Source organism: Indicator indicator, chromosome 17, assembly GCF_027791375.1.
Source record: "Indicator indicator isolate 239-I01 chromosome 17, UM_Iind_1.1, whole genome shotgun sequence".
Lineage (NCBI taxonomy): Eukaryota > Metazoa > Chordata > Aves > Piciformes > Indicatoridae > Indicator > Indicator indicator.
In genome coordinates, this window is record NC_072026.1 from 2,536,470 (window position 1) to 2,563,881 (window position 27,412).

Below are 27,412 nucleotides of genomic sequence, written 5' to 3' on the forward strand. Positions count from 1 at the left end.
CAAACAGCAGTCAGAGTATAGCTGTGAAGCAAATAATTCTATTTTCTATTCTTTTTACGCTGTTTCTGTGCCATGGTACTACATGGTGTAAATTGCAGTGAATTGCAGAAATTCTGACAGAAGACTAGTCCTGCATCTGGGGGGGTAATAACACCAGGCACTAGTACAGACTAGGGGTGGTCCTGCTGGAAGGCAGCTCCATGGAGAGGCACTTGGGAGTCCTAGTGGACAGCACATTCTCCATGGGACAGCCTTCCCAAAGGCTCCCTTCAGGTGTTGGAAGGCGGCTCTGAGGTCTCCCCAGAGTCTTCTCTAGGCTGAACAACCCCAACTCCCTCAGCCTGTCCTCATAGCAGAGGTGCTGCAGCCCTTGGATCATCTTTGTGGCCCTCCTCCGGACTCACTCCAGCAGCTCTGTGTCCTTCTTTTGGTGGGGACACCAGAACTGGATGCAGTTGCCTCAATTAATCCCGTATTACTTTGCACACAGTACATCTTGAGAATATTTGATTCAACTTTTGCTTCACTGTGTGTGCTTGTAAATAAAACACCTTACAAGTTAATACTGTTGCCATCACTGTTTCTTTTTGGTGTGAGCAGGTTCTCTTTACTCACTGTTGTCTTCTTTTTCTTCCCTGTGCAGTTGATGTTCTCCCGAGGTCTCTTAATCGACCTTCTGATCAAGTCCAACGTTAGCAGATACGCAGAGTTCCAAAACGCCACACGAATTCTTGCCTTTCGAGAGGGAAAAGTGGAACGGGTACTATGAAATCATCTCTTGTATATGTTTGAGCTCATCTTTTTGAAGTCAGGAAACCTGCTACTGGTCACTTGAGAGTTTTGTAGCAATAAGCTAATACTTTGTTTTAAGATTCTGATTTGAATTTTGTTTCTGGAATGAAAAGGTGTCAGTATATGTTACATATAATTTAACTTTTTTATAAAGGTAAAATAAGAATGTGCAGTCCCACAAAGTACTGACTTAAATCACATGTCAAATATTTAGACCCCACGTCAAATATTCGGACTGTTTCACTTGACAGTTAATTCTCAAAGATTCATAGGTTTCTGGTCTTCAAATTCAAAGAGAGACTTAATTTGTCTCTCTACTGCTTACAAGAAAAGTCACTGGTGTGGTAATGGCAACAGGAGATTTTTTTCATAGTTAATTAATGCAAACTCTTGATTAACCCTGCAGTTGAAGATGAAGATGAAGTTGAAGGGAAATAAAAAGGGAAAAAGGCTGAAAAATATTTTAAAGTATTGTGGAAATTTTTCAACTTTTTATTACAGTTATAATAGAAAATAGTAGAAAGAAATATAGGAAAATAACTACAACACAAGCGAGTAATTGAAAACATTTGTTAGATATTCAGCCTACACTTGATGCTTTTCACATCCATAATATGGAGAATATCTGAAATTATTCAAAATCTTTTCCAGGTACCTTGTTCTAGAGCAGATGTCTTCAACAGCAAACAGCTCACAATGGTGGAAAAGAGAATGCTAATGAAATTTTTGACATTTTGTTTGGACTATGAACAACACCCTGATGAATACCAAGGTAGTGTTTCACTGAGCAGGGCACACTCTCTTCTTATGACTTCATTCACTTATGCACCATTTGGATAGCTCTCCAGTGTTTTCATGCAATTTCATTTTATGGATTAATTTTCAAAGTATGCTTTGACCTTTTTGTGACCTTTCCCAATTCAATGTTAAATTCTTCTGCTTAAGCTGTTGCTCTTTCAGTTCCCATATCACTTATTGCTTACATTTTTCTTTAACAGCAAAATTATCTATTACAGGAGGGTTACAATTTTTTTCTGATTTTTAGATGTTTCCTCTCTTGGGAATTTTTTTAATATAGTGTCAAGTACTTGATTTTTTTGTTCTTTTTTTTTTTTGTTAATACATTAACCTTCACAATAGGTTGCCACAAAATCAGAAACTGATGAAATGGAGATTTCACAATTTGAAAATAAATGTAATTGAATGTCTTTTAATTGTAGAGGGAAAGTTAAAAGAGCTTTCATCAACAGAAGGAACATGCTTTGTGTTTATGCACCTTGTGGTACAAAGTAGGAAGTGATGGTCTCAGTTCTTGGTGTCTAAAGGTAAACTGAGGGAAAAAAGAAAAAAATCTGTCAGAAGTAGTGAGGAGAGAAAATATTAAACTGTTGGCACTGAGTTTCAGACTGAGGCACATCAGTGCTTTTGTAGTTGACTAGCTTGGCTAGGCAGTATTTTTGGAAGAATCTAGTATTAAACAATTTTTAAGGTACTGGTTTGATTACTTGAACAAGATCCTTAGATTAGGTACAAACATGGGAGAAAGTGATTTTAAACATGCGCAGGAAAGAATTGGTCAATATTGAGAGTGATTGGGTAAGATTAGGAGTCTGCGATGAACTCCAGAAAATCCTGAAGGAGGCAAAACTCATTAGACTGAAGTGGTTTATAGATTACAGGTAATTTCAGGTGTGCTGCTGCTGGGAAAAATGGAGGTGCTCAGAGTGAGAATATAGGTGGTATTTAGAAAATTTATTAAGTAAAAAAAAAAAAAAAGGAGACACCACATCAATTTTAAATTAATCCATTGATTCATGAACCTAAATGACATTAGATTTATTTTACTTCCAGAGATAGTTAAATAGGTTTTGTTCCTACATTTTAAAACTGCCTGGGAAGTAATTGGGGATATTTTGAGTTAGATTAGTCTAATGAAAATACTTCAGATATTTAAAATTGCTCTTGGTGAGATCATCACATTCATGGGCAGGTAGACTTCTAATAGGAGAGTTCATGAAAGTGAAGAACTTTTTATGAGTCTTTTTTCTGTAAAATTTGGATTTATGTAAGAAGTCTGAAGTGAGGAAAAACTTGAGATTTTTTTTTTTATTATAAGAAAACCCTTTCATTTTATGATTTGCTGCATGGCTGTGCAAAGGGTGGGAAGATCCATTTGTAATAAAACAGTGGGTGACTCTTGAACAAAATATATAGCTTGATGTTGCTGCTCTCAGCGTTGATGGAAGTGTTTCTGATTCAGCTGTGAATTTATCCATGACTGAGATTAATTTAAGGGCAGATTTCTGCATAGTGTGAAAGGATGCTATGCTATTGCTTAAATACAGTCTTCTCCTGGGAAAACAAAACCCCAAAAAAACCAAAAAAAACCCTCATTTAGTTATTAACTGAAGTTTTTCAGAGCTGTATTAGTGACATGTGACATTGCAATTAAATAGCTCCTGAAAGACTTGAGTGTCTTTGAATTTCAAAATGTGTTGGCAACAGCATCCATTTAAAGAGGAGTTTATGGTTCCTCATCCCTGCCATCTTTGGATCTCAGCCACGCTTGTTTGTGGCAAACAAGTCATCAGTTGCAAATAAAGATCATGCCTTCTCATCTTTGGGTTAAGACACTGTGTGAATGGCTTCTCTGGCCATAAATACACACTCTGGCCATATCGGTGTGGATCCAGCAGTACTGCTCCTGAGTGGCTGTCATTCAGGTATAATATGGAATCACAGAGTTGTTTAGGCTGGAAAAGACCTTTTAAGGTCGCCAAGGCCAACCATTAACCATACCACCAAGTCCACTGCTAAACCATGTCCTTCAGCACATCTTTTAAATACTACCAGGGATGGTGACTGCACCAGTGCCCTGGCCAGCCTGTTCCAGGGCTTGACAGCTCTTCCAGTGGAGAAATTGTTCCTCATGTCCAACCTGAACCTCCTCTGGTGTGACTTGGAGGCCACTTACTCTTTGCTGTCTCTTGTTACTCAAGAGAGGAGACAAAATTATTCCTTGCTACAGCCTCCTTTCAGGTAGTTGTAGAGAGGGAGGAAGTCTCTCCTTACCCTCTTTTGCTCCAGTCTAAACAACCCCAGGTCCCTCAGCTATTCCTCATAAGATTCATTCTTTGCCAGCTTTGGTGCCCTTCATTGGATCCATTCCAGCACCTCAGTGTCTTTATTGTGGTGAGGAGCCTGAAACTGAATTATTTTGGGTAATATGCAGGAAACAGTATCCTGAGGCACTTCAGTAGATTTTTTGGCCACAATTGCTTACATTTCTCACACGATTAAGAAATAATTTGAGTTCAAGTCTAGCATGATGAGTAGATGAACCCGTATTTAGGGGAAGTTCTCTGGACTCTTAGAGACCCATACAATGTGTTTGCTTTATTTTGAAATACTTCAATGGAGTCATACTTCTGTCTTCTGAGAAAACATATTCAGCAAAATGTTTGTTAAAGAAACTCAATTGTTTTTGTTTTTTTTGAACACAAAAGCAAACACAAAAGTGATAAAATGGAACTGTCTTACTATACCTTTGCCTAAATTGACTTTTTCCTCAGACTATGAGAACAGCTCATTTGCTCAGTTCTTAAGCACACGGAAGTTAACACCCAGCTTGCAGCACTTCGTTCTTCACTCCATTGCCATGGTTTCAGAGACTGATTGCAGCACTCTTGATGGTCTTCAGGCAACAAAAAAATTTCTTCAGTGCCTTGGCCGCTATGGCAATACACCATTTTTGTTTCCTATGTATGGTCAAGGAGAGATCCCACAGTGCTTCTGCAGGTAAGAATTTCTCTGAAAAAGGCAAAATTATGCCATGTGTCCAGTTTACTGTTGTTTTTTTTTTAAATATGTAATTCTTTCACCTTTGTTACATTACAGACTTACACAAACAGGGCAGCTGATGTGAAATGAAACTTTTTGTAAGGGTGTTTAGCAACTGGACAAGGGGGAATGGTGCAAAGCTGAGGGAGGGTAGGTGTAGACTGGATCTTAGGAAGAAGTTCTTCAGTATGAGGATGGTGACACTCTGGAACAGGTTGCCCAGGGAGGTTGTGGATACCTCCTTCGTGGGGGTGTTGAAGGCCAGATTGGATGAGGCCTTGAGCAGCTGAGTCTAGTTGAGAGGTGTCCCTGCCCATTGCATGGAAGTTGGAGTAGATGATCTTTAAGGTTCCTCCCAACCTAAGCCATTCTATGATGATTCTGTGAAATGATGTCCTCCTTCTCTTGGCATGATTTTGTATCTCTGTATTAGACCACGAGCTTCCACATATGAGCTGACCTAACAGAAGATATACTGGGCTGTACGCAGGCTGCAGTTCTACATTCGAACATCTCTAACAGCAGCTGTATGTTCTCCATTCCTTGAGTCCTAGAAGTAATTAAAAGGAAAAAAAAGCCCTATTGATTCCAGCACAAAACAACACTTCAACTCCTTTCCTGGAGGCATACTAGTCTTTAGCATGGCTCCTGAGGTGTGTGAGGGGTTGCAGTGCTAGCAGAGGAGTTGTTGATAGATGCTTTGGGGGCCCATGGGGAGGAACACACGTGCAGAGGGTGGGCGGTTTTAATTTTCAGTTGCTTCCAACAGTTCAACTGGCTTTTAAAAGGTTGAGGGGTTTTTTAATCTTTTCTTTTGCTGGCAAGCAGCCTTTCCATCTGCTCTCTGTGGGTTTTGATGTAGTAACCTGTAGGTCTGAAGTAAACATGAGCTCTTTTTTAAAAAGCCAGTATTGCATGGTGAGGCCATTTTGTTGTCTCAGTGATATGTTTGTGTAACGGTCATTTAAATACCACTGCTGAGTCTTAACCTGCTTTGTTCTTTGGTGGTGGACAAGTTCTGCTTTTTGTTTATGTGCTGCTATTAAGGAATTGTGGTTTACAGCATGTTATTGGATATTATCTTCCTGACTTGTTTGTGTTATGGATTCTGTGTCATGATTTTCTATATCAGTACTTAAATTGCTGCTAGAAGAATGGCCATAGCAGCTCGAGCCTATTCACAGATTGAATTGGGTTGGAAGGGACCTTCAAAGGTCATCTCGTCCAACCCCTGCAGTCAGCAAGGACACCTCCAACCAGATCAGAGTCTGATCTTGAATGTCTCTAGGTACAGGGCTTCAACCACCTGTCTGGGCAATCTGTTCCAGTTGTATATAGGATGTGATGTATTGAGACAAATATTCTGTAATAATTGTCATAGTTCTTGGAAGGTATGTATAAAGTTGCCACCAGTAGCTGGCTGCATTGTGGAAGATCTTACGTGGCCCTGACCCTGTGGAATTGTCCTGTATGACGACTATATGTAGATAACCTAATGTTTCCATTAGTCACTGGACAAGTACGCAGTGGTCTGTACTACACGGAGTAGAAGTGTTACTTGACAACATCTTTTGTCAGTTGCCTTTCATCTGTGCTGTAAACTGTGCTTTTATGGAGATGTTTAAAAATATGGACCTGGACAGTGAGGTGCTCAAACAACTTATGACCAAGAATTGTTTTTCACTGTGTTCTCTGAGCACAGTTACAAAACAGAACTCTTGTTCACAGATTTTTATGGATGTCTTTTGTCTTTATAGGACTTCACGTGGGACTAGCTATCTGCACATGTCCAACAGATAAATAGATAAAAATATTGTCAGTGCCATTATAGTAGCACAGATTTTGCAGTTAGACCTTCTTTGGCTTCAAATACCTGGGGGGGAGAGTAAATTTAATAATTAAAATGGAAATGAGAATTTGAGCTACATTTTTCCCACTGTAGATTCTTCTCAATATAATTTTTCTTGCCTTCTTGAAAGTCCTCTGGCTTTACTTTGTTTAATAGCCAGCACATGGAATTTTCTGATCTGTAACAGCAATATATGTCAAGAAATATGTCAGGTTAGTGGTGCCTAGAAGTCTTATAAATATGCTTATCAGAAAATCATTCCATGATCACAGGAATTTTTCAGATGGCCTGAACAGTCTATTTATGCCTATTAATTGCTCTCTTGTAGGGTTTTTTCTGCTAAATTTTAAGTCTTTCACTAAGGACAGTATTTTAATGGTTGAAGAATACTCTCTCAAACCAGGAAGTAATTATACTTTTAAAAAGTTTGTGTTAAAACCACGCTAATACAAACTAAAATCTAAATGTCTTTAGTTTCAAATGAACAATTTAGGAGGCATCACCATTGGGGTGTTTTTTTTTTTTTTTAGATTAATCATCATTTTCAGATGTGCTCTGCCTTGGATATTTTATCTTGCTAAAAGTGAGCAGTATCTGAAGAATTCTATTCAGCCTGTAGAGTAAAGTGGCAACGCCACAACCTATACATCATAGCCTCCAGTTTTTATCACCAGGTTATCAGAGTAAGGTGTCACCTGTTCTGTGATTTCTAACCACCCTTCCATATTCTGTTTTAATGTAAACCTCTTAAGCGTTTCTTGCAGCCAGTTACACTGTGTGTTCTCATCAAGGCTACTCTTATAAATGGCATGCATGCATATTTATGTGAATGAGTCAAAGACATTTGTAAGTCACATCCTTGCATTCTAAATGAATTCTGCATAAACACTACCCCATTTTATAACTACTGACGACACCTGAGTGAGTAAAAGTGGTGTTAGTTCTTTATTGGTTTAAACAGGTATGGTTTAGGAGAGAAAATTAAACTTTTATATCACTGTAATGTACCTCCCAATATGTCGAGGTACAGATGTGAGATTTTGATCTCCATAAATTGGATGCGTGGTACAAGGACGGTCACTGGAAGCCTCCTGCTAATCCAGGCTGACAAGCAGCAAAACTTTACTGGCCTGTCTAACAAATGCCTTTCATTCAAACTTCTTGCTATGCAGCTGTTATGTCTCTTCCTGTCTAATGAAGTAGCAGTAATAGTATGCTTAGTAAAGACAAATATGGGTATGTCTCCTTGCTTGAGAAGGGCAGATGTAGACTGAATATTAGGGAAAATTTCTGTATGGTAAGGGTAAGGAGAAGCTGGAACAGGATGCCCAGGGTGGTGAGGGATGTCCCCATCCTGGAGGTGTTCAAGGCCAGATTGGATGAGGCTTTGAGCAACCTGGTCTATTGGAAAGTGTCCCTGTCAATGGCAGCGGGGTCAGAAGTGGATGGTCCTTAAAGTCCCTTCCAACCCAAACTATTCTATGAATCTATGAAAATCAAAGCAAGCCTTTACATTTTCTGTGGTAAACATAAGACACCAGTAGGTAAGGCAGCTAGGGAAAGCAGCATATGTTTTGCAGATTGCTGTATAACAACCTGCTCTAACAATATACAGTTTACTGTATTTGCTTGTTGCAAATCTGTAATAACAACTTTCATTTCCTTGAGAAAATGCCCCTAAAGAAGACCTCTAATTCGGCATCATTGTAAACTGTAAAGTCTCAATGATGCAACATTTGGAATCTTTATTCTGATTTTGGTGGGGTTTTTCTGTTTTTGGAAGGCATCAGAAAATATCCCAAATATTTTCTGACACAGGTAATGCTAAAATTGTCAGCAACCGAATTTTGTAACTGGGGAAAGAAAGAGATTTGACTTAAAAATTCAAAGTAGTTGTCAAATAAGAAGACAATACTTGCTTTTGCACATTGTGCAACATTCCTCTTTTACAGCTGGAATCCTCTTTCCTTCCAGTTTTTTAGAAGCAAAGCTTGGGAGTGTTTTCTGGTTTGGAGGAGCATTTGGAAGAGCTATTTTACAGATGCTGTTCCTCACAGCTCTCTTTTACAGGTCCCCTCAGTGAAATAGTCCTCTTACTGTCAGGTTTCTTTCGACATGAAGTCCTTCCAGGAGCTTTCAGTCGTGGTTCTCTTCACCCATCACCAGTGTTGTTAGATGAGTAACAGCTGTAGATTGTGGCCTTGCTTCTGTGATTTTTCTCAGTGCTTGCTTTGTGAACCCGTGGCATTTTAGGGGAAGACTGCAGTTTCTCTTTGGTTTCAGATTCTTCCAAATGTGAACATTTAAATGGAAACAAGACTTTTTGAGGAGTAGTTGTGCAATTTTTTTCTCATTTGAAGTTTTAAAGGGAATTGGAGACTGTATGTGGTCTGTTCTCTCACAAAGGTTCTGGGGGATGACACATCATGGATTTGCTTCTCTTTGTTAAGAGCCATCCAAAAAATGACAGATACGGTCATTGTAGTAGGTGTTGAGTGGTAGAATTTCTTCATCTGTTTTCATGTAGAGATTAGTGATTCATTGACTTTATGGGTTGTCAGTTAATGAGTTGGACTTCCTATAAATGGGCTTTGAACTTTTACATTGTGCATGTATTTGGGGGGCAGAGTTACCTTTTTTTTGTAGTTGTTACAGATTCTAATTGAAATTAGTCATTTTCATGTCAGTGCCAGTGACAGTAGTAATTTTGTGATGGAGGAAAGATCTGATTAAGATGGTTCATCTCTTTCAGTCCTTATATTTACAAGAAGATTAAGAGTCCAGGCGGAGATGTGATGGATTGTGTGACTGATTTGGAAGGTTTCTGTATATCTTTGAAAAATGAATAATAAGGTTTTGCCCTTACATTTGAGCTATTACCTGCTACAGATGCTGAATCTTCGAGGTAGTCTTAGGTACTTGAACATTTCCAGTAATGTCCTTGTTACCATCTCTGGGAAGATTTTAGCATTCTGAAATCAAGGCTGGACTTTAGGAAACCTGACTGTAATAAGCACTTAGAATTGATGTATTAAACATTTAAGGCAACATCTTTTTTCATTTTAATCTATACATGAGTAGCATGTTTCTAGATGTAAGCAACATGCATAACTTTTCTCTATGATAATTGTATTATTTGGCATCTTAATGAGAAATTCAAACCATGTTAATTTCTTGTGACAGTCAGGTATGACAGAGGTGAGTCTTAGCACGTGTGCAATTCTGTGCAAGTTTGAAAGGTGGTTTTAAAAAGCAGAGGCTGTATCTGAGATATGAGTTCAGTCCTGCATTTCAAGATACAGTATGTTCATATTTATATCTCTAATTACATTATTCCATTTCTCAGACCTGAATATTTATTTCAAGCTGCTGATAGGTTGTCAATATTACCTGCTTTTTACTAAAACACTGAATAAAAAGAGTAGCTGCAACACCTCTTTCTTAATTGTCTTCACTTGCATTTCAGTGAAATAATAAAACTTTTTATATAGTTTGGCTTTAAAGACAAAGTTAATATATTTCTCTTCATGTCATTGGCGGATGAATGCAAGATGAGCAAGCGTAGTTAGCCTGATTGTTTGTAGGATCAGTTGTTTGTTTTTCCCTCTAAGGAGAAACTCTTTCTTGGGATAAGCATCAGGGAAGTGAGATAATCCATCATTCTGAGACCTGTTCACTAGTGATGGATGGATAGATTGGTAAAGTAACTCAATAATCTTCTTTTTTTTCAGGTTATTCACAGATCAGTGAGCATTGTCGTTAATAAAGCTATGGAATGCTTTTGTGTCCTTGCCCACATTATTTCTCAGAATTTGACAGGAAAAGACTTTTAATTGGGAAATAACCTTTGTTGTGAAATGCATACTAAGTGTATGAAACTTTGAAAATACCTTCCCATTTTAGATTTCATCTTTTGTCCCAGTGAGATATTTGGCAGTTCTTTGTTTAAAAAATGGTTTACAATTAGGAGAGCTTTCTGCTCATTATTGTTTCACTGACGAGAAATACAGGGTTCTTCAGAAGTTCATACCTTCGGAATCATAGAATAGCTCAGACTGGAGGGGACCTCAAAGTTCACCTACTTCAACCTCCCTGCCATGGGCAGGGACACCTCTGAACTAGACTTGGCTGCTCAAGGCCTCATCCAACCTGGCCTTGAACATCCCCAGGGAGGAGGCATCCACAACCTCCCTGGGCAGCCTATGTCAGAGTCTCACCCCCCCTTGTACTGAAGAGCTTCTTTCTAAGATCCAGTCTAAACCTACTCTCCTTCATCTTCAAACCATCCTCCCTTGTCCTGCCTCTAGACACCCTTATGAAAAGTCTCTCTGCAGCCTTCCTGTAGGAACCCTTCAGGCATTGGAAGGCAGCTCTAAGATCCCCCTGTTGAGGGGGGCCTCAACAATTCGAATATATCATATGGGATGCTTTGAATCATATGACTGTTGCCAAAGTGTATTGATTTCAGATCCTTACCTAAGGATGGAAAAGTTTTCTGTCCAGGGGTTAGAATGTACCTTGTGGCACAGAAAAATTAAGTGGAAATTTACATATTAAGAAAGGCTGAAAGTACCTTACATTGTCCTACTGTCATTCTTGGTCAGTCTTGCTTCATTGTACAGTCATATTTAGAACTTAAAAGCACTAAATATAAATGCAATAATGAGATGATATTTCAGTAATTATTCACTTTAGTAATTATGGTGATTATAATATGAAGGAAGTATGTCTGATAGTTATTTGGTGCTATCTCTTAACAGCCTCTTAAGAAGTAAAGCACTCTGTGTGGGGATGTGCAGATTCTGGTTTATTTGTTCTTCCTGAGAATTAGGACAAATATATTACAGGAGATTTATGGAAAAGACGTAATATTTATTATTGGAGCAAATCTGGGATGTAAATGCAAATGCAGTTTAGCAGAGTCCTTTTTCATTAAATTAGAAGGCAGAGAGAAGTAGTTTCCAAAAGATTACTGAATTAATAAAACAGTCCTTCAGTTTCATTGAACTTTCTGGAGGCAGAGAGCACATAAATGAATTTTAGAGCTGATCTAATGCTTACTGACTGGTTTCTGGTTACTCATTTTTGTTTCCACCCTGTGGTCCTGATCTCCCAAGCTCTTCTTTGAGGGCAGAACTGTTGTATAATTGTAGCCAAAGGACCTTGTGTGAGGAATGGCTTCTTCTCTTACAAGGTTTGACCAGGCTACTTTTTTTTTCCTTCCCCGCCCAGTCCCTCTCTCTCAGTTGTGACCTGTCCTTGCTGAGCTGTCACTATTCCTGCCTGCCATATCTTTCTCCATGAAAACAGTTTGTTGAAACTGATATGAACAGAAGTCCTGGTTTCTTTGGTGGGTTTTTTACCCACCAGTGTTTTGATGAGGAGCTTTGCCATTGGAGCAGCTCTTTCTATAGCATTTCCCAGTCACAGTGCTAAGAATTCCTTCTGTTTTACCATACTAGGACAGAAGCAAAGATCTAGTGAAAGAAAATCTTACTGTATGAGTGCAGGTGTAAAAAGAATCTGCTTCCTGCAAAATACACTTTGGAAATAAACTAACTTGCAGTTGAAAACTATGCAGGGTCTTTGCAACAGTTTGCAAACTGTCATTTTGCTAACTGGATTTATAAACAAGGCTGATTCTACACACTTCAGGACCTTTTTCTAATTTATAGGAATGCTGAACACAGTCTCCAGGAAGAAGTCAAGATATTTGACTCAATCATTTGCTTGCTTAAGCATTTGTTGTCACATCTTATGCTTTCCAATGGTTCTCCAAATGCCAGGAGAGTTCTGTTTGACACTGATTATTATATTTTATATTTATTTTTGTCTGTTTGTTTGTTTTTCTTCTTCAACCAAGCAGGTACATGGCCTAAAATCTGACCTTTTTTATTGTAACTCTCTGTTGGGAAAATTAAGTATCTATTTTTTTACTCGTATCCATTTTATTTTATTTGTCTGTATTCTCCTTTTTAACATTTCTAGAACATAGAACAATATTGTAGGAAATGCTGAAGTTGTAAGGACCATTCAGGAAACACAGAACCAGGTCATGTCTTCCTCTGTGTGTAAAAAGAAATGGAAAGAGGACAATTCATTAATTCAGCACATGGAATGGTTTGCTTTGATCTTTCTCCACAGCTCCCTGTCCTGTGCCTGCAGATTTCATCTTTGAGAGAAGCAAATACTTCATAGATTCATATAAACTGGTTTGGGTTGCAGGGAATCTCAAAGATCATCCAGTTTCAACCCCACTACCATGGACACTAGCCAGATTGCTCAAGGCCTCGTCCAACCTGGCCTTGAACACTTCCAGGGAGGGGGCATCCATGACTTCCCTGGGCAACCTGTTCCAGTGTCTCACCACCCTCACTGTAATTTTTTTTTTTAATCTGCAGTCTAAATCTGCCTTCCTCAAGCTTCAGTCTATTCCTTCTCATCCTGTCAATACAAGCCCTTGTGAAAAAGTCCCTTCCCAGCTCTCTTATAGGCCCCCTTTCAGGTACTGGAAGAGGCTGCTCTAAGGTCTCTCCAGAGCATTCTCTTCTCCAGGCAGAACAGCCCAACTCACCCAGCCCGTCCCCATAGGGAAGGTTCTCCAGCCTCATCTTTGTGGCCGCCTCTGGACCTACTTCGGCAGTTCTGTGTCTGTCTTGTGTAGGGGGCATCAGAACTGGATGCAGTGGTCCAGCTGGAGTCTCAGAGAGCAGAACAGAGGGGCAGAATCACCTCCCTTATCCTGCTGGTCACACCACTTTTGATGCAGCCCATTTTTTGCAATAGAGAACTGTACAACTGGGGAGAAATGTACTGCTCCATTCATTTTAGCAAGTAGAAGACAAAGTATCTGCTAGAAATGAAACCTTCTTTTTTGGGGTGCAGAACTATGTAGTAAGCTTTTCCCATTCTTTCTGTGGTTTCAGAATGAACTGTGGGTAATTCTGTAATTCAGAGGTCTTTATGGTATCTCTATGTTGAGAATCAAGATGTCAGATGGAGAGAGATTCTATTTTTGTTCCATTAATATCGGAGAGCATTACATCAAAGCAGTAAACTCCTCTTGTAGCAACAGATGCAGCAACCCTGAAGCGTATTTTCTCTCTTGTTACATTAGCGTTTAATTAAAGAAAACAACTAGTTGGAGGCACTCACTTTCTGTGAAATGTAATGAAGATTTATTTTGTAAGTGACCTTCACTGTATTAGCTGAATCAGTAATCAGTAAAATTAATAGAATAATCAAATTACATACAAACTCATAAATCATTGTGAATATGCTGTCAGAAATTCAGCTTTTAATCCATCCTATTGTTTCACAGCTGTATTAAAAATTACAACTGCAGATTCCTGCCTTGATGGGAACTGAAATGGCATTTAAAGGCTGAGTGTGATGGAGGGCTAGCAGGCCAAACATTTTCACAACTGTTAATTTAGCCATAATATGATTTGATGTCGTGAGGGCAAAGTTGAAGTTGAGTACGGTGTTGTTGCTGTCTTTCAGCAAAACTTGAATTATTGGTGTAGGCAGTCGCCAGTTAATTAGAGTAATATCAGTTTAAATGTCTGTCATTTAGGGTTAATGGTATCAAAGAGTTGCCTTGTACTTGACGTACAATCAAATCATCTTGAATAGCCTATTGTATAAAAGTAATGTTAGCGCAGTGATTCTACTTTGTCATAAATTACCAGGATGGCACTTAGTTTAATCTCTCAATTTCTCTATTTAAATAATTTTGGCAAGTTCTTACTAATGGTGTCGTTTTTCAGGCTAGGCTGTTTTAGTAGGTATTTTGACTCTTTGTAATTGTTCAGCACAACACAATCAAAATTCCTTTCCATTTTCATTTAAAAAGAGGATTTTTTTGTTGGCCTACTGAGGAAACAGGTCATGCCCTCCTCCACAGGGTAGCAAGCTATTCCTGAAGAAAAGTAATTCACATATTTTTGCATCCCAGCCAAGCAGCAAAGTTATTTCAAAGTACCCTAGAAAAATAAAGTGCTGCATACATCAAAAAGCCCTTGACTGTGGTTGAAGTCTAAGGAAAAATACAATTAATAGTTTTTAACAAAGGATTCTTAGTTCTGGTGAAAGTAATAGTCCTTATATACAACATGGAATAAATTCATCTGAGTTGGTTTGGAAGATCCTAGTATGTGCTTTGTCAGGCAAGAGGCTCAAGGCTCTCTAGTAATTCTTCAGTGGATGGTTAACCTTTATGCCATCTGCAACAATCTCCAGAAAACCAAAGCTGTCATTCAGCATGGTGTGTATTCTCTCTGCTTCCACATGGGAGAAAGAGCTGTTCCTAGGGAGCTGAATCTTCTGGTCAGGCCAGTACTAAGTGGTATTGCTGACACTTCCTTTTGGAGAGCAGCTCGGAAGAGATGCCAGTTGGTAACACACGGCAGCCATTTGCCAGTTGGTAACACTTCAGCCATTTGCCATGCTGAATTTCTGATTCATCACTGTCTAATATGACTTTTGATTGCCAATATGGACTCCATTCTAGGAGGTAAGGTTTGCAAAATGAAGGTTTCCTGGGATCTATTCATCATCCATGAACAGATACTGGGAGGTTGGACAAGGTGACCATTGAGGGTCCCTTTCAACCGGATACACTCTGTGATTCTCTGATTCAAAACAAAGAAACCTTAAACTACGCCATCAAAAAACCTGTTAGTAAAGCAGGAAAATCCTGCTGTCATCCCAGGAATCTGGGAAAACTGTTCCACCAAACCAGCCTGCCTTTCTCATATTGATTGTTTGCTTTGGTTTAGTCTGATGGCTGGCTAGAGGTAGTCAGGTATTAGAATGTAATCATGCTCCTCTCTTAAATTACAGTGTACACTTGACCAAAAAGGTAAACAGACTTACACATTCGTGTTTTAAATCCAAAACCTATGCAGACTCTGTTAATTTCTGAGTTATTCCCCCCACCTCCCAGTTTCTGACCTTCCATCTCTGAGCTGAACATCTAATGGCTGGGTCATTCCAACCCACAGTTTCCAGTGTCTCACTGTATGGCAGGGGCTGCAGACTGGTTTAGGACTTACTCCTACGAGGCTGTTCGCTTTTGAATCATAAGGATCAGAAGAAGAACACAGGTGTGTTTAGCTTGGAGGACAAAGGAAGGATTGTCAAATGTCACTTGATAGCATTTGGCAGTTGTCTCTGATAGAGCAGTTCTCTCTGAGAGAAGGATATGCAGGTTCTGACAGTATGCAAATTATTTGTTTATTCTTTCTCTTCAGCATACATGAACAGAGATCAGTGATAGCTGATTGATCTGAGTGAAGTACTGGAGAGCCTTAAATTAAGTACATCAAGAACAAAATGCATTAAGGATTCCCAAGATAGATCAGATACTGCAAACATTCCAAACCTGAAATGGTATCTTAAGGAATCAGACACATCTCCCCAAAGTTTTTTCTTTATCTTTTGCCACTGGGTAATTTCCATGCTGACTGGAGATTTTAAAGAGAAAGATTATTTCTTTTTGAACAGAATTTGAAAAATTATTTAAAAAAATGTTCTCACTGGGTTAGCTTTTCTCACACAAAGTTCTAGAAAATTTAATCCTCTGCATTTTGTATTATTCTTACAATTAGAAATCCCCCGAAAGAATGCACTGTAAAGAAAAAGTTTATCTTGATTGACAGCTAATGGTGAAGCTTGGTTCTTGAGGGTCTCTAACAAGTATCCTTTTTCTCTAAAATGCAGAATTCCTGTACATTAGGCTGCTCTCAGAAAGGTTAGAGTCTTTTTAAAATACATAGCAGAAAGAATATTGCCTTTTTGTGCTCCCTTGACAGAATTTTGAAGAATATATGCTTCCATTAAGTCTTTCAGGAGCTAGAATTCAAAAGTGTTAGAACTAGAGATCCCACAATCCTTGCAGTGAAAATCTGGGCACAGTAACAATTTTAGCCATCACTTGCAGAAACTAAACTTTCAGGTTTTACTTTGTGTGACATCACATCAACAGAAGAGTAATCCTTGAAGATTAAGCTAGCATTTGGCAAACATAGGAAGTTAGGATGTGGGATCACATTTAACTGAACTTCTACTGCACAGCTTTTCAAGAGAGCATTTTCAGACTTCTAGTGAAGAGCTTCAATCAGAGATATCTACAAGAAGCTGATACACCAGCTGGCCAGGGATGAAATTCCACAGTGGGCTGACTTTATACATTGAGTCTCTCATATTTAAATTCCAGGATCTAATTTCTTTAAATTTCGAGGCTTCAAGTTGAAAACCAGACAAGTTGCAATACTCGCTTAATGTCTGGGTATCAGTTTCTTTGTTTTAGGTATTGGGCTTGTTTTGTAAGTGGAAAACTGCTAAGTATACTTCAGTATACTTTGAAAAACTGTCCTGTGAAGCTTTGCTATGAGTCTATGCACAGTCCATGCTCTCCCTCAGCTTCAAACCATTCCCCCTTGTCCTGTTGCTAGACACCCTTATGAGAAGTCCCTCTGCAGCCTTCCTGTAGGATCCCTTCAGGTATTGGAAGGCAACTCTAAGGTCCCCCAGAGACTTCTCTTCTGAACAAGCCCAGCTCCCTCAGCCTGTCCTGATATCAGAGGTGCTCCAGCCCTTGGATCATCTTTGTGGCCCTCCTCTGGACTCTCTCCAACAGCTCTGTGTCCTTATGCTGTCCAATCCTAAATGAGTGCTGATGCTAATGCACCAATGTGGAGAACTCAGGTAAATGCTAACACAACCCCAGTTAACAACACATCCTTTAGAAGAACTCTAGGCCATGCTTTATTTTGATTGTTTTCTGATTGTCTGATTCAGAGATTAAGATGTGTCATTAAAAATGTACTATGATGTGCCCCAGTACCTTGCCTTGCTGATGACACATGCTCACATTGATTACAATTAGTCATGATAGGAGTAACCTTTATTTTCCCTCATGTGTTTACAGACTGTGTGCTGTCTTTGGAGGTATCTATTGTCTTCGCCATTCCGTGCAGTGCCTTGTAGTGGACAAAGAATCTGGACGGTAAGGGTAACAGAGGTAACTCATGTTTGTATACCAAAGATAGATGAAAAATGTGTTAAGTCAATTCAAAGCAAAAAAAAAAAAAATCTTCAAAGATCCTCCTTGATATTAATAACAGATCAACCTTGATTAAAAGTAATTTGTGTATAGGTCCTCCAGAACAAGGAAAGCAGGTCTAGAATATAGAAACTAAATTAATTTCCCTGTGATATTACTACAGCTCCTGATCACCCAAGCTTGGAAGACAAATCATTTCAGCTGTCGGAGGGCTGGTGATGAGTGATGTTAGTTTTCCTTGTGGCCTTACCTACCCTAATTGATTTTCATCAGATGACAACAAAGCCCTCTGTTATTGCATTTTTAAAAATGGAGCTCACCTAAAGACTCATCAGATTAATCTTTGCTGATAATGCATGTCACTCCAAGAGAAAAGACTTTAATGAGTTTTTAGGTAGATTGTTGTCATAAACTATGCTGCCCTCTTATCCTAGTATAAATTCTTTTACAACAATATCAGGCCTGGAGGTAGCTTTGAAGCTGAGCTAAGAAAAATCAACCTGGACTTTCTCCCATAGCGGCATTTTCTGCACCTCTGCAAGTTGTCGTTTCTGTTATTCCTATTATATACATTCTATTTTTTATTAGTACAGACTTCAACTCTCCTAATAGGCTGTTTCCAGCTTAATTTCTGGAATCGAAAAGTTTAAAAGATTCTATAGAAAATGAAGGTAGAAAAGATGTCATGTTTGAGCGAGTAGGTAAATGCTGAGTGTGATGTGTTTGCTTTCCAGTTGCGCTGCACGTTTGCTTCTTTGAGCATGGTCATTTTAGGTAGATTTGTCATGATATGGGCAAGTCGTGTCAATTTTCCCAAAATCCTAGAAGCAGTAGATTCTTTCTCTCAGTTCCTTGCACAGCTTTGGGCTTTGAGATGCAGGTGTGATGGTATTACATCATCAGTGGCATTGTTTTAAGGGCATGATTTGTATGCAAATAAAATTACAACCCCTTCTTAAATTATCTAATTTATTTTAACAGTAATATTTGATCTCTTACTGTAGCTTTATTTTCCAATAATGGAAAACATATATAGTATTGTATAATAATACATTGTATAATGTTACTTAAACAGGAAGGGACTCTTTCAGTGGGGCAAAGTTTATAGTTGTTAGCAATTTCCAAATCCCACTCTACAAGGATCTTAGCTCATCAGTGGTGCTGTTTGCCCAAGTTTCCAGTTTATTTTGCAAATTCTGAAGATCTTTGAAATGAGTATTTTCTTTGTTAAGGTTATATGTGTTCCAATAAAAGGTGGAGAGCTGCTTTTCCTTTAACCTGCTTTGATGTCTTGAATCCACTAAGTTACTAGGATTCGAGATGGGTTTCAAGTGGCTTTTTTAGACTATTAGCCTACTTCAGTGGTTCACTTATGCCATTTTCACTTAAAACTGGAGGACAGATATTTGAGGTGCAGAATTTCTTTATGTTTTTAAAAGACTTTCAGTATTCCCAAAATATTGGTCTTTTAATAATGCCTTTATCTGGTGCTAAATACAAAGAAGCACAACACATCCAGCTTCCCAGGTCACCTGTCTTTTCCTCAGAGCTGTCTGCCTGCTTCTGTTGCCTCTCTTTAGGTCTCCCATAGTTTCAAAGCAAAGCACATTGCAAAGTAGCATTTCTATATCAAAATCAAAACAATTCAAAATGCCCCCAACCATACAGAAGAGAAGGGAATTGTCAGATGTCTTTGAGATGATGAAAATACTGCAGCCTAGGTCAAAATATGTGGAGAGGGGTTTAAGTATTTTCAATCTTTTTTTTCTTAAGAATTTTTTTAAGTCTCAAACACAATTTTCACCATTTGCAAAAAGGTCACCCAAAACCCTGAACTTCTTTGCCCCAGGTATACATTTTTATTCAGTTGTATGCTTCTCTCTTGATTTTTTTTTTCTCTCACCTGAAGGCAGTATTACCCCTTCTGCTTGCTCAGTTTTTTTGGAGTGTTACACAGCAAGCTATCCATTTTGTTGCTTACATCATCTCTATTTCCTTTCCCTTCTGCTTCTTTCTTCATGCTATCTCCTTCCTTACTGCGTGTTTCCTCCTTGCACCAGTTGTCATTTCCTCTTGTCTTTTGGCTTCAGTGTTTTGCCTAATAAAAATCAGCTATCACATTGTTAATGAGGGTATTTATGAGTTACTGAGCTTTAGAGTCAACAGGCCATTAATAGTAATTGGTAATAGACAAATTCATATCTCATTGTCAGGACAGCTGTCTGTGTAGCTGCAGAGCCAGCTTGCCTTGGTTACAAATAGGTTAAACTCACAGTAGAAATTCAAACTATTCAGTATTCATTGCTCTTTTGTAAGCATCTTCCATAGGCTTTGAGGCTTAATCAGTATCTTAGTGCAGTTACTTTTTAGCTAATTTTAATAGTCTTGCCTTAGTACATGTAAGGAAAGTTCATCCTTACAGCTACAGCCTTGATTTTCTTCTCAAATTCATTGTTGATAGATTAATTAAAAGTCTCTAATATGACCAAAGTTTATTCCAACTGCTGTCTAGACATGGCTAACATTCTCTCCAGCACAAGAAAAATAAACCCCCATTCAATATGTAGTTGAATGTTTTTTTCTTTTTTCTATCCATAGCTGTATATCCAGAGAGCAGTAGAGTTCATCCCAATCTTTGCAATTATTTTTATCATTTCATTGTAGTTTATGGAAATAAGGTTCAGGGAAGACAGTGTGAAAGTACAGAAACTCTTAGACATACCTATTTTAAGGTTTTGGTAATCCACTTGAAATTTTCTGGGGTTTAAGTATTGTATCAGATTAAATATGCTGATTCAATATGGGTGCAGAACATCCTGAGTTCTTGATAGAACTCTGATATCTGTTAAAAACCAAACCCCACCTCATATTCCTCAGGTTGCAGAAAAGCCACGTTGAGTTTATGTATGATGATGGTTTTCCTTTTTGTTGTTTATTTTCTCCTGAGGGTCACTGTTTTTGGAGTACATATGATAACATTTCAGGCATTTTACATTGCATAGATTGCACTAATAATGATCATGGACATTTTCTGTTAATCACACTTTACCTATGCTTCCAATTACATAATTCTGGCTCAAAACCAGAAAAGATATGATAAATGGAAATTTATACATCTGTAATAAAAAGATATAGCAAACACCTAGTAATTTACATATCTCTCTTGAAATATTGCATACTGGCTTTGTCAGCGCTGCTAAGTCCATTTCAAGGATGTCGCCCTTAGTCCATTAGTTTGGATAATGAGCCCTATAAAGTACATTTATAACTCATGGCACTGCAAGGAGATGGATTCTAATTTTCATCCTTTTATCTAGACACATTGAAAGAAGGTCAATGGAGGGTTCTGTATGATTCATTGTCCCAACACATATCAGATGACAGAGACCTGATAATGTCAGTGCATAAGTGTTTTCCATATTTGGAAACAGTACTTGAAAGAAATGCTCTCAGCATCACCCTTTGAAGTAAAGTGGAGACCGAAATTAAAAGTGCTATCTCTTTTTCTGTTTAAAATCTTATCAAACATACGACCTGATAGCTATTCCTGAACAGAGGAGAGGAAACAACACTTATCAGGAAAGTAAAAAGTCTGTCGTTGCTTTTGCTGGCTCTGAGTGATACAACATGACATTTAATCAACCTTTCCCCTTCCATAATCTTTAGGAGGGTGGCAGGGGAAATTGTTTCATAAACAATGGGAAAAGGTTATAATTAGAAATGAACTGTAGCAGCTTGACTTCCTTGTTTATTTGCAGTATTCAAATGAGGGCTTGAGAATGAAATCAGGCTAACGCTAAGAAAAAACTTCTTAAAGTTACAAGCAAAACACATGTTGATGAGAATAGGATTGAAACTGTGAAGAAAGCTATGTTTAAAGTAAACAATACTTGTACCATGGGACTGCAATTGATTACTGCCCTCAAGTTCTGTTGAGTATAGGTGTGTGTATATGTGTATGTGTAGAGAAGTTAGTGTTCTAAAAATCTGATTGATTGCTGTAAACCTCTGACATTGCTGCACAGGTGCTGTGTGCACCCTGCTGCAACTCATTTAAGACTACAGAGGTTTACTAAAGCTAGTGGCAGCTGATTGCCATTACTTAGGTAAGATAAGTGCCATTTTTATGTACAATCAAATGCCAGTGTTATCAGCTTATCTTTCTATCACAATAATTTGGAAGTGACCAATTTATTAACGTTCTGATATCATTATCTGTAATGGCATTGCACATAAGTATAAAGATAGAGATACAAGGTGGAATGTGTAAGTCTAGGATTTAGTTATTTTAGGGGTTCACACATTAAAGAAATGTGTAGCTAAGTTATTTGAAAGATCTAAACAACATGCTCTATAATTCAGTTTCAAAACCTCACGTGTCCTTTTGTTACCTTATATCTACATTTCTTTGGTTTGTTGGGGTTTTTTTTAACAGATGCAAAGCTATTGTGGATCACTTTGGACAAAGAATAAGTGCTAACTATTTCATTGTGGAAGATAGTTACCTTTCAGAGAGCACATGCACCAATGTGTGTTACAGGTATGTACTGAAAGAGTAAATGTAGTGAAGTCCTTTCAATAATAATGCAAATTAAAATTGAAGAGATTGTTGTCTCCTGCTTTATTTTTGCAGTTCAGCTCACTTCTGTGCATAGCTTTTGTTTGTATATACTTGAGGGCATACTGTATACTTTCTATCTTTAGGTTCCTTAAATTGCCCTCTAAAACATAGTATTTTTTCCTTATAAAAAATCCAGTAGTTCTATGTGCGTTACGGATTCGGTGTTTGGAAGGCAGAGGTGCCTGTTGCTGTCCTCGCTTTAAATTTGTTCAGATTTAGAAAATTATTATGGGGTATCACAGTGTGTTGTTTTCTCTGGGTATTGTTTCCACAGGGTATTTTTTTCTCTGATCTGTGTTCTTGCCAAAAGCATTGGACAATAATGACTTTGCCTTCAAAATATTGCAGATAAGATGTTAGCAGAATTGCAGTAGTAGGTGAATTGATGAGAAACTCCAGTTTATGAACTCCACCCTAGTGTATTTCCCCTGAAACCAAAGTGTCCTGTGCTGTTTGGAACATAAAAGGTCTTGTAATATGCTGCTGCTAGTCTTGGTCAAATAACATCAGCTTTTGAAAATCAGAAGGATATTCAGGCTCTTCCATGTAATGGTCCTGTCTGATTTATTCAGAATCTTATTTTTCTCATTGAAAATACTACCTTAATGTTTCAGCTGTCTTCCCTCTTCAGCAACAGGCAAAATATCCCACAGTCAATCCTGTTAATAACAATTAAATGGTTAAACAGCCTTCCCACAGTATTGTGTTTAGATTGGGTTTGCCAATGCTGTGAATCCAGATTGCTATTTTTTCTATTTCTGTGCAAAGCCATAACTTGTTTTCCATCATTGTAGGCAGATCTCCAGAGCAGTGCTCATTACAGATCAGTCTGTGCTAAACACAGATTCAGAGCAGCAGGTATTTATCAATTTTGTATCACTTCTCTCTTAATCAATTATGTGTTAATATTTATTTGTTGGTTGGAATCTACCTTTAGTCAGCTATCTGTGCTGATAATTAATTCATTAGTCTCTAAAAGACTATTAGAAATTCTGTTTTATTTTAAGTCAATGACTTGGGTTTCCCTGTTTGGTTCACACTATTCATTCACAGTTTCTAAGCTGCAGTTTTTAAGACAGTTCATTTTGCTTGCTTTTTAATAAACTGCTAATGTTTTAACTTAGTTATTCGTCTTATCTCGACTTTGTTCAAAATTATTTTGGTTTGGTTTGAGTTTTTTATCATTAATAGCACTGTTCAAAGCTCTTAGTAGACACTGTCAAATCTTCCTTTAAATATTTCTACTCCTGCAGTCTTTGAAGATGTTCATTTTAAAGGATTTTAAGGTGTGAAGTTACTTCGGTATGCTCACATGTTAAATAGGATCTACAAAGTAAGAACAGAGAAGTCTGCTCTTCCCAAGTCTTGCTACTAGCAGTCCTGCATACAAGTAGAATTTCAGTCATTCTTATGGAACAGTGCTCTGCCCAGTGTTCAAAAATGATTTTGCAGTCTCTTGCCAACAGAGTTTCTACACTGTTATCCTTTTGGGAAGGGCTATGATATGAGGCTTTCTTTATATCCCACTGCTACAGACATTCCTGACAAAGGTGGCCTTGGTGACCTGGTGGAAATTCTTGAATGCTCAAATTCTGCAGGATTGATTTCATAAAATCTTGCTAATAAACTGGAAACCGAAATGCTGGAACTGCCTCATTTTTCTCCTCTTCTCAGAATCGTGTTGATTGCCTCATGCTCCATGTGCCTTTGCTTTAACAGAAGTTGTTCTTTCTGCTTGGTAGATTTCCATTTTGTCAGTACCTCCTGTGGATCCAGGAAAACCAGCAGTTTGCGTCATTGAGTTGTGTTCCTCCTCCATGACGTGCACGAAGGACACTTGTAAGTGCAGGATACATGTAACCTTAACTACGTTTTTCCCTTTGTATCTGTCAACTCTGAAACAAAGTTTAAGATAAATGCTTAATAGCCTAAGTTCAGGCTATTAACTGAGAAAACAGCAGCTACTGGGTTACTGTGATAAGCAGATGAGAGAAATAGTCATAGAATTGGAGAACCTTAGGGGTTGGAAGGGATCTCCAAAGATCATCCAGACCGATGCCGCTGCCAGAGCAGGATCACCTAGGGCAGGTCACACAGGAACATATCAGGGCAGGGAGGGTTTGAATGTCTCCAGAGGAGAAGACTCCACAACCACTCTGGGCAGGCTGCTCCAGGGCTCTGTTACCCTCACAGTGAAAAAGTTTTTTTCTTATGTTCATGTGGAACCTCCTCTGCTCCAGCTTGCACCCACTGCTCCTTGTCCTGTCATTAGACATCACTGAGCAGAGCCTGGCTCCATCCTCCTGACACTGCCCTGCACATCTTTGTAAACATGAATGAGGTCACCCCTCAGGCTCCTCTGCTCCAAGCTAAAGAGCCCCAGCTCACTCAGCCTTTCCTCATAAGAGAGATGTCCCACTGCCTTCAACATCTTTGTGGTTCTGTGCTGGACTCTGTCAGTTAGTTCCCTGAGGTCATTCTTGAGCTGAGGGACCCGGAACTAGAAACAATATTCCAGGTGTGGCCTTACCAGGGCAGAGTGGAGGGGGATGAGAACCTCTCTGGACCTACTCACCACACCCCTTCTAATACACTCCAGGATGCAATTGGCCTTCTTGGCCACAAGGTCACATAATCCAGTGGCTTCATTCTATAGTGGTCGGTTGCTCTTTCATATGCCTTAGGAATCACACCATTAAAGGACACAGTTCTTGTGGCATTCAGGTTTTTTACATTTACATGTGATAATTATTTATTTAAAGTCGTCTTGTGATTTTCATGGTAATAAAGTAGATTGTTCTTTATTTCCAAATATTTATTTGCCTATGAAAGAAGAGTGAAATAAGTAATGAAGTCATTAAAAGTTATGTTTCCTGCTGAATAAACAAACCCTGACCCTATAAAACTTACTACTATAAAGCACGTTGTTCATATCTGTCCTCTAAATAGCTCATTTACTTTATTTAAACGTTCACAAAATATATGTAGAAGAAAGTGAAACTGCAGGAGGATTGATATTCAAGTAGCCATAAATTATTAGTTTCATGAGAGTTTCTGTGTTGGTAAAAAATTAAGATTTCTGTTATTTATTTGTCTCTATAGATTTTCTTCCTTTCAGGAGAGGAGGTATTACATTTCTCGATGAAATTTGTCTTCTTGTATTGAAATAATAAAAGTTCTATCTTAGGTCTAGCTGAGTTCTAGCTCTGGGCCATATTTCATAATTTTTTAAAAAACTTTTACATCATTATCTGTAAATGGGTTTTAAGCTGACTGATTTCCCCTTCAAACAATTATTTAGGATAAGTATACAAATACATCTGCTCTTTGATCACCCTGCAGAAGTGACAGGCACATCATCTGTATTCCCAGCTGAGTGGAACCAAACTCCTTCACTTGCCCTAAAAATTGAGACTGTAATGATGAAACCATGAACTAAACTCATCGTTCTTCTTGCTGGAAGAATTACTTGAAGACAAATGTTGGCAACCACTGTAACTAATGCAGTTATACCTGAGTAAATCAAATATAATCAAAATATATACTGATGACTGTGACTCATAGCCATAACCTTAAAGATAATAAAAAAGATTTTAGAGAAAGTAAATTATGTGAACTTTAGTGATTTATGACTGGATTTTTGAGGAATTAATAGATTGTATTGCAGTGCTTGGGATTGTAAATACTTAGTTAAGATTACAGGAAAACTTCTTTATTATCCCTGTTTCCTTTTACTTTTTTTTTTTTTTAGTACATACTCCTTTTAGACATAAGATTTATTTTTGATTAAAGAAAAAAAATAGTATTTTGATATAATCTCTGTGTGTGCAATCTGAAAAGAGGAGCATGAAATGTTAAATTTCTGGTCCTCCTGGAGTTAGTGTCAAACTTTCTGTGGCATAATTACAGCCAGGAAATCACAGAAACCTAGAATGGCTTAGGCTGGAAGGGACCTCTGAGATCATCTACTCCAACCTCCCCACTATGGGCAGGGACACCTCTCCACTAGACTCAGCTGCTCAAGCCCTCATCCAGCCTGGCCTCGAACACCCCCAGGGAGGAGATATCCACAACTTACTTATTCCTGTATAGCTGGACTCAACTCTGAGTAGCCCCATTTCTAAATTGCCGCTCAGTCCCAGTTTAGCTCTTCAGGGAGAATGCTGATGAAAGTAGTGGTACTTGTGGGTTTAGTATGTTGTTGAGCTGTTGGACTGTCAACACTGATGGCAGTGGTCCTGGGGTTTGTAGAGGTCATTAATGGCAAACACAACCTGTTAAGCAGATCCTGACTGTTGTTTTTCCTGGTATCAGTAGCCATCATTTCATAGAACAACGTTCTTTCTGTCTGCACTGCTGAAGTTAAATCATATTTCATTTTACTAACAATTATGAGCTGTATTAAGAAAAGTTCTCTGTGCAGTGTGTATGTGCTGGATTTCCATACCACAGTAGCCTTTTAAAAATGTAAATGATATTTATGTACATCTGTGTTTTGGTGATTGTAATTAGTCTGTGTTCTCTTTTAACAGATTTAGTCCATTTAACCTGTCCATCAACTAAAACTGCTAGGGAAGATTTAGAGCCTGTTGTACAGAAGTTATTCCATCTAAATACAGAAAAAGGTAAAAATAAGTCAAGCATTGAAAGAGTATTTTGCAGAAGTATGTGTAATTTACCCTTGTAACTAAAGCATCTGTTACTGGACAACTGAATCTGTCACCACAGTCAGCATATGGTGAGCTGCTCTTCAGAGAGCAGCATTTCAAAGCAAAGGGAATTTTGAGAGTGATTGTGTTTCGTGATCTAATGTTCCAAATCTTCTTAAGCTGTGGTTTAACTTCAGGATACAAGGACCATGACTACAAGTGACAGGGACCTTTCTAATTTTTCACACTTTATTTTTCATGGAAACATTTAGTTATCAGCATGCTCAAAGGTGCAGTAGTGAAAGTAAATATTTGTGAATCTGTTTTGTTTACACTGTCCTGACTTTACTGATTTGTGTCACTTGGCAATCCCTAACAAAATCAGTGATCTGCTCTTCTCTACGTGCCAGCTGTGCTCAGTGCTGTAGGCTGTTTTCTTTTGTCTTCTCATATTCTAAGACCATTATTCATCCTTTTGTTGTCTTTCTCAAGTGCTTCCCTTGTTTGCTATTTTCAGCTGAAATTCACTGGATTCTGCTTTAAGCACTGGAAGCATAAAGTTGTCACACACTGCAGTGTTACCAGGAAGATAG

At 38.3% G+C, this 27,412-nt stretch overlaps 1 protein-coding gene across 1 annotated transcript in view; it reads left to right on the top strand.

The window, feature by feature from the left end:
* The window catches only part of CHM (CHM Rab escort protein), a 58,419-nt gene that overhangs the window by 25,129 nt on the left and 5,878 nt on the right, over positions 1–27,412 (top strand). Inside the window, exons 6-13 of the mRNA XM_054388825.1 lie at positions 644–760; positions 1,444–1,564; positions 4,365–4,590; positions 17,415–17,492; positions 21,985–22,089; positions 22,965–23,028; positions 23,913–24,009; positions 26,703–26,795. Coding sequence (XP_054244800.1) covers positions 644–760; positions 1,444–1,564; positions 4,365–4,590; positions 17,415–17,492; positions 21,985–22,089; positions 22,965–23,028; positions 23,913–24,009; positions 26,703–26,795 — 901 coding nt within the window. The remainder of the gene's footprint in view (positions 1–643; positions 761–1,443; positions 1,565–4,364; positions 4,591–17,414; positions 17,493–21,984; positions 22,090–22,964; positions 23,029–23,912; positions 24,010–26,702; positions 26,796–27,412) is intronic.